Raw genomic sequence first — 13,072 nt, 5'->3', positions numbered from 1 at the left:
GATATTCTCACAACATGTATGTTTACCAAACAAAAAACGAGCGCAAATGTGCTCGTTCAAATCTTATATTCAAAGATATTCCTGACTGTTAAATACCATAAGAACATGCAGAAAATCTTACCGTGAACAGTTTGCATCGATAGCTAGGAGGCAAAAAAGAGAATGGGTGGTGGTTCACACCCGTATTTATAGCCAGGGTTGCAAGCGGGGCGTGGCTAATTTGATATACCATCTCCTGACAGCTCATCCTTAGCTAGGCTGACCCATACTGTGGCATGTTGACTGAAATGAAATAGAACTAAATTACAATGAAATCAGCAAGTGAAAATTTTCATGGAGAATTGAATATGCTCACTATTTATGATTGTGTTGTTGTGCAAATTTTGGCAGATCAATTTTCTCATGCGTATGAGATTAAAGCAATATGTCTGTGACATTTCTTTACATTTTTTTTTTAAATATATTTTAAAACAATTGAACTGCATGAGGAAATAAACACACAAAGGCATGATGAATTGGTCTGTGAAACTCAACAATGGTGACAACCAACAGAAGAATACTTCGTGCTGCAATGCATTCTGGGTGACATCATAGTACAAAACTCATTCATGATTCCCAGCATGCATTGCAATTGATCTGATTATCTTAAGTTTTTGTTAATTGTCATCATTATTGAGGTTTGTATGATGAGTGTTGATGACTAAGTGTGTCAAGGAAGAATTGTAGATCATTTTGATTCAATGCTTATGCATTTGCTAGCCACAGCACTCACATCAGTCATGTATGATGTAGTTTTATCTAACCAAATATTGACATTTTAATATGACTTATAAAACTAAATATTACAAAAGCAACTCTAACTTCTTTTCATCATCTCTTTCTTTATTGACGAACAAGCGTTATTTCTAAAACACTATTGTCTATACTGACAGAGGATTCATGTAATGACCAAGTATTAACAGCACAACTAAAGCAGACACTGCTCACAATAGTGGTGCTTTAATTAATCTTCAACATTAACTCAACTCAACTTTATTTATATAGCGCTTTTACAATTTTCATTGTTACAAAGCAGCTGTACATGAGACACATTGACTACAAGCAAAACAATCAAAGTTGTACCTGCAAAAACAAGAAAAGGTTGAAAACACAGAAGACAGACACACCCACACACAAAACACTCCACACACACAACACGCACACACACCAACACACACAGACACAGAGACACACACACACACGTACGTACACAGACAAGTACGCACACACACACACGCTCAGTGAGAGCACACATTTAGGATAAAGGAGAGAGAAGCACAGGTCAAATATAACAGATAATAAATTCCTATATGCAATATTAATTAAGTAAAACTTTAAGATTCTAAAGCAGCCCCCCCGGTCAGGCAGATAGTGCAAAAACAGTATGCAAACGGTGGCGAGGAACCCAAAACTCTAATCGAGAAAAAAAACCTCAGGAGAACCCAGGCCCAACCAGGGGATTCCAGTTCCCCTCTGGCAAAAGCTGCTGCCTCTGCACAAGCTCCAGAGAACTTGCACAACAAGGCTAAATAAAATAAATAAACTTAATAATAAAATAAATTATAGTTTAAGATTATCATTAATAATCTAATAGCATTTGAAGTTTTGTGGTGAAGACATGTCAAGAGACCGCGTCCTTCTTTATCCAGCTCTATCATCTCAGCTCTTGTCAGGTCCCCACTTCCCATTCTCCGCTCTACCATCAGGTCAGGCCATGAACTGCATCCTGCTCGCTGTGGTAACCTTGGAACAATGAGACAAGACTGGCTGAGAGTAGAGTACTGTTCTGTACTCTTTGATGCAACAAGTACATCAGTTGTGTTTTTGGTTCCGGTTGATCTAACTAATGCAGCCTAAACCCTCTGAAGATTTATATTATGGAAGAGTAGTGTATGCAAGATTAAAAAGATGCGTCTTTAGTCTAGATTTAAACTGACAGAGTGTGTCTGCCTCCCGGACAGTGCAGGGAAGACTATTCCAAAGTTTAGGCGCTAGATAGGAAAAGGATCTACCACCTGCACTTGATTTTGAAATTCTAGGTATTACCAACTGACAGGACGCCTGAGAGCGTAATGCACGTGAAGGACTGTAATACAAAAGGAGTTCATTCAAGTACTGAGGAGCTAAACCATGTAAGGCTTTATAGGTAATAAGCAAGATTTTAAAGTTAACGCGATGCTTTATAGGTAACCAGTGCAAGGTTGACAGAACCGGGCTAATATGTTCATACTTTTTTGTACGTGTAAGAACTCGAGCTGCCGCGTTTTGGACCAATTGGAGTTTTTGTAATAAGCCTGCAGGGCAACCACCTAACAGTGCATTACAGTAATCTAGTCTTGATGTCATGAATGCATGAATTAACTTCTCTGCATCTGAGATTGACAGCATATGACGTAGTTTAGATATATTCTTAAAATGGAAAAACGCAATTTTACAGGTGTTGGCGACGTGGCTCTCAAATGACAGATTACTATCGAATAGAACGCCAAGATTCTTTGCTGACGACGAGGGTTTTATGGAACATCCGTCAATAGTTAAACAGTATTCTTGGTTGTTACTTATAGCAGTTTTCGGTCCAATAAGTAACACTTCCGTTTTGTCCGAGTTCAGTAATAAAAAGTTGTTACTCATCCAGTTTTTTATATCGACTATGCATTCCATTATTCGATGGAACTGCTGTGTTTCATGAGGCTTCGAGGAAATATAAAGTTGAGTATCATCAGCATAACAGTGAAAGCTAACTCCGTGTCGCTTTATTATATCTCCTAGAGGTAGCATGTATAATGCGAAGAGCAGAGGCCCTAAGACTGAGCCCTGTGGTACACCGTACTGGACTTGCGATTTGCGTGACACCTCATTGTTTATTGCTACAAATTGAAAACGGTCGGATAAATAAGATTTAAACCATTTCAAAGCTATTCCCTTAATGCCGACATAATTTTCGAGTCTATGTAGGAGTGTGCTGTGGTCAATGGTATCGAATGCAGCACTAAGGTCTAGCAGCACCAATAACGAGATACAACCTCGGTCAGACGCCAATAGCAGATCATTTGTAACTCTGATCAAAGCAGTCTCTGTACTGTGACATGCTCTAAATCCAGACTGGAATTCTTCATTGATGTCATTCCTTTGGAGGAAGGAGCATAATTGAGTTGAAACTACTTTTTCCAGAACTTTAGATATGAAAGGTAGATTCGATATAGGCCTGTAGTTCCTTAGTTCTCTAGGGTCGAGTTGGGGTTTTTTGACAAGGGGCCTTATAACAGCCACCTTATATGCTTTAGGCACATGTCCTAATGTCAGAGATGAGTTAATAATACCAAGAAGAGGATCTATAATTTCTGGGAGCATCTCTTTCAGTAGATTTGTAGGTATAGGGTCTAGTATGCATGTTGTTGATTTAGATGATCTAATAATTTTAGACAGCTCATCTTGATCTACGGTATAAAATAATTGCATTTTCTCCTTAAGGGCGCTGTAGTTAGTTTGTTCAGCGGGTTTCACTTCTGATTGCATTGTTATAATTTTTTCTCTAATATCTTGGATTTTATATGTGAAGTAGTTCATAAATTCATCACTGCTATGCTGATATACAGGATCAGAAGTCACTGACGATTTATTTTTTGTTAATTTAGCCACCGTGTTAAATAAAAACCTAGGGTTGTGCTGGTTTTCTTCTATTAGTGATGAAAAGTAGGCGGATCTAGAAGTTATTAGGGCTTTCCTGTATTTTCGAATACTATCCTTCCATGCTGTACGAAATACCTCTAATTTAGTTTTCTTAAAGTTGCGCTCCATTTTTCGGGCCGCTTTCTTTAGAGCCTGAGTGTGTTCATTATACCACGGTGTGGGGCTGCCATTTTTAATCTTCTTTAAACGTAGTGGAGCAACTTTGTCTAGCGTTACCGAGAAGGTGGAATTAAAATTTTCAGTGGTAATGTCAAGATCTTCAACGTTATTTCTCATGATTTGAGACAATTCGGGCAGATTATCGAGAAACGCATCTTTGGTAGTTGAAGTTATTGTTCTACCATATTTGTAACAATGAGTTTTATTTGCAGCCGTAGGCCAGTGAAGCAAACATAATACCAGATAATGATCCGAAATGTCTTCACTCTGCTGAAGGATTTTAACGTCGTCCACATTTATACCGTAAGACAGTATTAAATCTAAAGTATGATTACGAAGGTGAGTGGGTCCTGACACATGTTGACTAATGCCCATGGAGTTAAGAGTGTCTTTGAAAGCCATTCCTAAGGCATCTGTAACGTTATCTACGTGGATGTTAAAGTCACCAACGACAAGGAGTCTATCTGCGGCCAGTACTAGTTCTGATAAGAACCCACCAAATTCTTTAATAAAATCTGTGTGGTGCCCTGGAGGCCTATATACAATAGCTAGAATCAATTTAAAAAGAGTTTTATCTTTAGTATTAGGTGTTGAAACATGAAGAACCATGACTTCAAAAGAATTATATTTAGAGTTCGACTTCTGGGAAATGCTAAGAGAGTTATTGTAAAGTGCTGCGACACCTCCCCCTCTGCCTTTTAGACGAGGCTCGTGTTTATAATAATAATCTTGGGGGACAGATTCATTTAAAGCAATATAATCATCTGGTTTTAGCCATGTTTCTGTCAAACAGAGCATGTCTATTTTATGATCTGTTATCATATCGTTAACAAAAAGTGCTTTATTAGAGAGAGATCTAATATTTAGCAATCCGAGTCGTAACAGTTGATTATCTGTATTTTGTTCATGTTTAGTTTGTTTAACGTTTATTAAATTACTTTCAAGAGGTTTACGCATTATTTTATGTTTGCTAATCCGGGGGACAGACACAGTCTCTATTTTGTGATGTTTGGGAGAACGGATTACTACATGTTGTACATTTTGTGTATTCTGCGACGTGAGACGGCAAGCAGACAGTTGGTTAAGCCATACTGTCTGCTCCCTGACCTGGGCCCCAGCGAGTCAAGTTTTAGCATTAGCATTAAGACTTTTTGCCATATTTCTAGACAGGATGGAAGTCCCAGCCCAGGAGGGATGGAGACCATCTCGTTTCAACAGGTCAGGTCTGCCCTCAAAACTCTTCCAGTTATTTATAAAAACTATATCATTCTGCAGGCACCACTCAGACAACCAGCCATTTAGTGATGATAATCTGCTATAAATCTCATCACCACGATAAGCAGTGAGGGGGCCAGAGAATATTACAGTGTCTGACATCATGCTTGCGAGCTCACACACCTCTTTAATGTTATCTTTTGTGATCTCCGATTGACGGAGTCGAACATCATTTGTGCCGACGTGAATGACAATCTTACTGAATTTACGATTAGCCTTAGCCAGCACATTTAAATTTGACTTGATGTCAGGCGCTCTGGCTCCCGGTAAACATTTGACTATGGTGGCTGGTGCCTCTATGTTAACGTTCCGAACAATAGAATCACCGATAACTAGGGCACTTTCAGCAGGTTTCTCAGTCGGTGCGTCACTGAGCGGGGCAAACCTGTTCGAGACTGTAATCGGAACGGTCGAGTGATGTTTTGTCCTGCGACTACGCCGTCTCACAGTCACGAAGTTTCCCAGCTGCGGGGGATTTTCAACCGGAACCGAGCTGTGTGCGCTAATGTTGCTCGCATCCAAAGTGTTTTCTATCGTCGTTAAACTCTTACTATCCTCAGATAAAGATTGGATGCGAGACTCTAATTCTAAGATCTTCTCTGTCAGCCTAACTATTTCCCTGCATTTATCGCATATAAAGCCCTCGCAGCTGACAGAGAAGGCTAAGCTAAACATATGACATGAGGTGCAAGTAACAATAATAGGAATAGAAGCCATAACTCACCGGATTTGAAGTGCAATTCCAACTTACCAAGGTTGCTCGATGGATCGTAGTATACTCGCTTAAAAAGAGAAACAGTTAGCACACAAGACAAACCAGAGGCAAGATGATATTCCACAGTGTGAACAGAAAGCAAGCTAACACGCTATTGCTATGCTAACGGCGTTAAGTTAACTATCACTTTTGGTTTAGACTCTTCCAAGTAAATAACAGGAACAGGGTTATTGATATATCAGGATAAGTTAGCAACGACAATAATAATTAACGAAAATAAAATACACTAATATTAGAGCGAAGTGATAAGAGCACTGATACAAACAAGCTGCCGGCAGCGATGCAGGAAACAGGAAGCAGATGTAAATTAATTATTCAACGCAATTATAGAGGTGATTATAGAGATCACCTGGACTTCAATAACAGACGTTCAGAAGACGTCATAAATCTTTCATTCTGGCTCCTCAGGGTACGTCTTTCCAACGTCGTCAACGACGTAGAAAAGACGTCTTTTGGATTTTGGATGGATTTTGGATTCAATTTATTGTCATTGCACATGTACAAGGCAACGAAATGTGACCTCTGCATTTAACCCATCCAGAGAGTAGTGAACACACGTACCCCCGGAGCAGTGGACATTTTGGACATTTTGGACATTCCTTTGTTTGCTAGGAAGAAACACGAATCCTCTTCATTTAAATAAAGCTTTGAAACGGCTTTCCTGGCATTTACCGTAAACCACTCAATATCTGCACATCCCAATCTAAACGGTGGCTGGCTTGACCGTGTATTTTCAAACCGCGGCTGGCTTGACCGCAGTGATTAACTGCCCTAGGGCTTTGTCCAAGTTCATGCCTCTTAAAGAAGCAAACAGTAATGGTTACACGTTTGTATGTATTCTGTGCAAACCAAAACTTAAAACGCTGTCTGCATCATAGACTTCAAGCACAAATTTAAGGAAACACATACAGGTGAGTTATATGGCCCTTTGCAAAATATATAAGTCGCATACATTTGTTCTTTTTGTTTTTTTTATGATTCACATTGTCTACATTTTGCAAACTGTTAACTTGAGATAAATTTGAGTATTCAACTTGACTGTTTAACTTTAACTTGAGTACTGTGTAGTTTACAAAATAAGCCAACACTGAAATCATAACTGTATTGTATTACATTGTTTTAAACATTTTTTTCTGTTAAGTTTTGGTTCCCCACAAAATATTAATATGGCCTATTGTATGCAACACCATATAGAGAAGGGGACCGACATTCTTTGTCATGTTGTTTGTTAGGTTATAAACAGGCCCTACACATGTTGGTCCATCCAATTTCTATTCCTTTATTTGGTTGTAATGGCCCAGGTAGCAAAGTGCACTTGTGGCCCGATACACGGCTGGGTCCTCGGCCCAGATGTGGTCCACACACCGCTATTTGATTGTGAGTAGAAAAATGAATGTGGCCCAGACATTATTGAATGAAGGGCTGTGGCCCACTTTGTGAAAATTGAAGGAGAAACTGAACCGTGAAAAAGATTCCTTCACTCAGCTTGACTCATTTAAATCATCTGAAAAGAGTCATCTTGATGCTTTAACTGAGTTAAGTTACAGAGTAAATGAACACTGCTCAGTGCTCTACATCTACAACAGACTTAAGGGCAGCTTTAGATGAACATTAAATCTGTCAAGATCTCATCGGAGGAAAATTAAACACAAACACCATTAACATCTTCTCTTATTACACACAACACTTTCACTTTATTTCACATGTGTACAAAATATCTTGTTGAGAAATAACATGTTTATATTTCATGAAAAATATTTAGCTTGAAGTCAACATTATGGTGATCATTGTGTCATTTAACTAAGCACTTTACTCTTCATTTTTGATATTTGTTTTTCCTGACCATTACAGTAGTGTTAGAACACATGTTACTTTGGTCAAGAAAATAGAAGGTGACCAAATGCTAAGATCAGCACAGAACAAACTGAATTCCAACCTAGCATTTAAGACACAACTCTCATATCATGACTTCTTATCTTTAGTCTCTCAAAGTTCATGAATGCAGCCCTGAGCTCTAGTATTACAAAAAAATTCAAACCAATAGCCTGCTATACACAGAGAAATCAACAATCAGACTATTAATCTCAAGAATGGTACAAAAATAACAGAATGCTGCAGTGCATGCTGGGTAACCTCATAGCACGAAACTCATCCATGACTCCCAGCATGCACTGCAGCATGTATACATTTGCACCAGAACTTGACTATTGTCACCATAGTTGAGGTTTGTATGATGAGTGCTGATGTCTCACTTCCTTGCGAAATGAAACTTTTCACCTGCTCTGAGTGTTAATACAGTGCATGATATGTCGTATGAACTACGTTTGTTTCACACACACAAAGGCTTTCACAAGGCATTTTCGTCACAACACCACAGCTTTACAACATGATATAGTCATATCAGTTGAAAGTGTAAAACGTCTTTTAGAACCATTGTTTCACAGATGCACAAGTGGTCTGAGTAAAACACAACTGCACCTGTTAAAAAACAAAAGTTGTTTAATGAAAGTCAAGAGCCCTACTAAGATAAACACTGATCACCATAATGGTGACGTCAAACCAACATGTTCTCAATCAAATATAAACTAGATCAAAACCCTGTTCATTCTCACTAAGATCTTTTATACACATATGAGATAAAGTGAAAGTGGTGTCTGTAATAAGTGAAGATGTTAATAGTGGTTGTGTTTAATTCTCCTCTGGTGAGATCTTGACATCATCAAGTTGACATGAATCTGTTCAGATGACTCTGAGTCAAGTTGAGTGAATTCAGTGTATCAGTGTGTGGGCCAGATCTGGGCCGGGGACCCAGCCGCTACTGAGCCAGAAACTAACATGTTGTGGCCCACAAGTGAGCCAGAAGAACTTTCTACTTGGGAATTTGGTTCTTTTTCATTGGCCAAGTGGGAGCATATACAAATTGAGAAAGAGACGAAAATGGGAGAATAACTAGGGGAATTAATGTTTGATTTTCACTATTTTAGGGGCCATATCAATCTATAATAGTGTAACATTTGGTTTTGATGCACCCACATTTTGTGTGTCTCTATCCACTGACATTCTGTATTTCTTGTTTTCCCAAGGCTCTTTGTATAAAGAAGTGATTATAAAAATATTGAACTTTGTCTTGAACATGTAATGATATTCTCTTGAAAAGTGTGAGGAAATCAAAGCATCCTATACTTTAATCCACTATTTTTGAGTTTTCTAACATTGTTCGTTCTGTTTTTTTGTCTAGCACTTTTGTCATGGCGAAAAGTTGATCAACCAATGTAGAAAGAATTCACGAAGACCAGAGAGCCAGGTTTCAAGAGGTTTCAATCTTTATTTGCTCAAGCAAGCAAAGTGAGACATACAGAGTTCATCTGAAGATGCCCAACAAATACACTTCTGACTCCATCTTTTATACACTGTTCTCAAGTCGTTATCACAGTTTAAACCAATCATATTTACCTGACATCATCTTCTCCCAATCAGGTTCTACATGACATCACTTATTTTTGTTTGCCCATCCTCTTTTGACTTTCCACAGTTATATATCAAACTTCTTACGTTAACTTTTAACTGTGGCGAAACCTTTTAAAGGATTAAAAAATATATGTACATACATCTATCTTTAAAATGTAGATGTATGTCATTTTGTCAGTTGCTACTGTATGAAAGACACATACATCCATCTCTAAAATGCGAATGTATGTCATATTGTCATTTACTACCCCTAGCTTACATGTACTTCAAAAACTACCATGCATTTTAGACCAGATCTCTTGTGAAGAATGCATATTGTGTGTGTGCTCAAAGCGTTTGCATGCAAAATATGTCTTATGGTGCTGTTTGATGTTCAACTTGGCCTGTAACCTTTGACCCATGAGATCATAGTCTTTTTGCTATGAGACTCATAGCCTTTTCTGTGTTAGTGTGCGAGACCTATAACCAGTTTAAATGCATTGTTTCATATAAAAACTCAATCAGTAATAGAAAAACCCAATGCTGTAATAGAAAAACCACCATACTTTCTGCTGTAGATTATAATTGTGTGGATATATAGTCTATTTGCCCCATACTAATTTAGGAAGTGAATGATTACGGCAGATTTCGTTAATTTAATTTCAAGCTTAATTTCAATCCTACTGCATTAAAATGCTACATTATCGTTGGTAATTCATTTTTATGTTGAACATCATAAATATACATTATAAAATATTGCATAGCATAATATAGCATAGCAGCGACGTCAATCGTCAGTAACAGGTTCGTCAGAGGTTGTTTAGCCTTTGAATGGTCCAGAGAGCAAGAAAAAAAACACACGCGGAAATAAACATCATGCACAATGTTGGAAACGTCTTCTCACTGGCTACACATTTTGTCTGTCAATACTTTACCATAAAGTCATTGACTGGCGGGGGAACGAGAGAATGAAGGTTATGCTTTTCAGGACATCATCATTTTCCACTGCACTGTTTGGATATTATGTGTAAAACTACCACCCTGTTTTAAAAAACAAACTTTGGGGGTGGGCTCATGTGTTTGCAAGAGTCTAACGTTTACTACTACTTAAAGTTTTACGACATAAACAGTGCTGAGATTGAATTCTATTATAGAACAATGATGGAGGGCATGCTGTTCAGGCGAAATGTTATGTAAACAATGAATTATATATCAATATTTCACAGATTTTACGCTCTTGTGGATGAAAAAATGCCACAGTCATTGGTCATAGTCATGGTAAACAACGCTAAAGATCGTGACGTCAATACCAGCCACGAACTGGTACGTCTAGCATAATGAAGGCATTTTGTAGTTGACGAAATAAACTACAGTAAATGTTTATGAATAAATATTAACAAAAACTAAAACTACACTAGTTATTTAATGTGATAAGGTTGTTGAACTTTTGTCACAAAAGTTGCCATGGTAACTTTCCTCTCAAACCCTACCAGTATTGTTTACAGTTTTTGCCCATTGCTTGAACACTGTAGACACATGCTTTGACCAAAGTAACAAAACTTGAAGCTTTTGTTACTATACCTTAAACACAGTGTAACCATACCTTAAACAAAAGCGCTGCTTTGCACTTTAGTTGCAATTCTGCAACACACTTGCTTCTGCACACTACACACTATTTCACACATAAGACACTTCGTTCATAAATGAAATCTCATGGGTACCATTGGGAAAACACATCTATTCAAAATACAAAACACATTGGGTGATTGAAAACACTTAGACATACACCTGAAAAATCTTACTTACAAAACTGAACACCAATCAGCCAGCCATAAATAGGCCTCAGTTGAGCCATTTTGAGAACTTTGCAAGCATGGAGGCAGGGAGAGCAAGAGGTAGAGGAAGACAAAGAGAGAGAGGAGTAGGACGTGGTCGAAGAGGCTATGCACGGAACAGTATTTCAGATGATATTAGAGCAACTTTGGTGGATCATGTGACAAATCATGGCCTGACAATGAGGGAAGCTGGGCAGAGAGTCCACCCACATCTAAGCCGGTTCACAGTTGCATCCATCATAAGGACATTCAGACTGGAAAACAGGTATGTCCTCAACTCTCTACTCCAGACTGTATTCTATTTTGACCATTTCTAAACCCTATTTTTTCCGCTTGGAGATGGCACGTATATGACCGCCAACCACATGCCCGCAAGCCTCTTCTACAGGCAATGGAAGAGGCATGCGGAGACATTGAGGTAAGGTCAATCCATGGATGGATTCGGCACACAAGGCGATATTTTCCCCGTTGCTTAGCAGGAGAAAATATCGCTTGTGATGTTGATGAGATCCCGTGGCCAGACCCAAACAGACGGCAGGATCCATAATCCCACCCACACACAATTGGCCTGTTTTTCATTTACAGTAGTGTATTTTTGGTTTTATTTTTGCATTACTGCATTTACTGTACTGTACTGTAAAGTGTAGTACTGTGATGTACAGTATTGAGGTGATGCCATTTGTAACCTTTCGGTACTTTCATTTTTGGTTGTTGTGAAAACCTTTGTTGGAGAAGAAACATAACAAAAACTGTAAGTGTTGCATTGAGCTTCACAGAATGATAACTGATGAACTGAATAAAAACAGTGAACATTAAAGACTGCAGTGTTTTATATAAAGTACACTAGTGTGTTGCTGCTAATCTGAAAGTTTATTCATATGATGCAAGTGTGTATCATTTTGCCATCAGAGTGAGATTTTGACAAAGGATTGTTAGGTTTTGATAGCAGAGTTTCAATTCGACATAGATGTGAATGGTTTACTTCCCAGTGTTGTGTCTTGTGTGTTTGTGTGTAAAGTTTTGACACAATGAGCCGAAGTGTTGCAAAAAGTGTTCAAGCAATGGACAAAAACTGTAATACTTCAAACTAACATAAAAGCATAAAATAAAGCTAAGAACACATTGTCAAAGACTTCACTGTCATGTATGTTTTTATAAAAATAGTTAGTTTGTATAGAAGTAATGTCTTTTACCTGATTAAATGAAATTTCCTGTCAGAACCACTTTTCTGTCAAAAATATTGACATTCTGTCAGACAGTAACTAAATACCCAGCTAACAAAAGTTTGTTATAAGAATGTTCCTTAGAGGTTTTCATGCTTTTGAAACTTTTTACAGTAATACATTCAAATTGTCCATTTTTTATGTTTTAAGAACGTTCCCAGCTAACAAAAGTCACCATCAGGGTGATCAGTGTTTCCTTGAGTTGGCCTCTTGACCCTCAACTTTCGCTTGACAGAGTTACAACATGATGGTAATTTTGATGACCAACAACCAACATCACTTGATTAAATTCCAATTCCCATTCAGATTCCCATTGCCATAAGAAATGTGACCCTGGACAACAAAACCAGTATTATGTGTCAATTTTTCAAAATTGATATTTTTACATATTCTGAAAGCTGAATAAATAAACTTTCTATAGATATATGAGTTGTCAGAATAGGACAATATCTGGCTCAGATACAACCATTTAAAACTCAGGAATCTGAGAGTGCAAAAAAATCTAAATATTGAGAAAATCGCCTTTGAAGTTCTTTATCAGGGGCACTGTGACAGACCATCCACTCACAAAAATAAAGTTTTTATATATTTAAGGTAGGATATTTACAAAATATCTTTATTGAACATGA

The 13,072-nt window shown here is 37.9% G+C and overlaps 1 protein-coding gene across 1 annotated transcript; it reads right to left on the bottom strand.

Annotated features, from left to right (window-relative positions):
- Positions 1-4,939: 4,939 nt before the first annotated feature.
- Positions 4,940-6,226, bottom strand: LOC130562284 (uncharacterized). Its single transcript, XM_057347204.1, has one exon. The coding sequence runs from the start codon at positions 5,878-5,880 to the stop codon at positions 5,011-5,013; it is 870 nt and encodes a 289-aa protein (XP_057203187.1). The 5' UTR covers positions 5,881-6,226; the 3' UTR covers positions 4,940-5,010.
- Positions 6,227-13,072: the final 6,846 nt, after the last annotated feature.

Source organism: Triplophysa rosa, linkage group LG1 (assembly GCF_024868665.1).
Source record: "Triplophysa rosa linkage group LG1, Trosa_1v2, whole genome shotgun sequence".
In the NCBI taxonomy this organism is placed as follows: Eukaryota; Metazoa; Chordata; class Actinopteri; order Cypriniformes; family Nemacheilidae; genus Triplophysa; species Triplophysa rosa.
The sequence above is the reverse complement of the archived record's forward strand: the minus strand, read 5'-3'. Positions and strand labels throughout refer to the sequence as shown.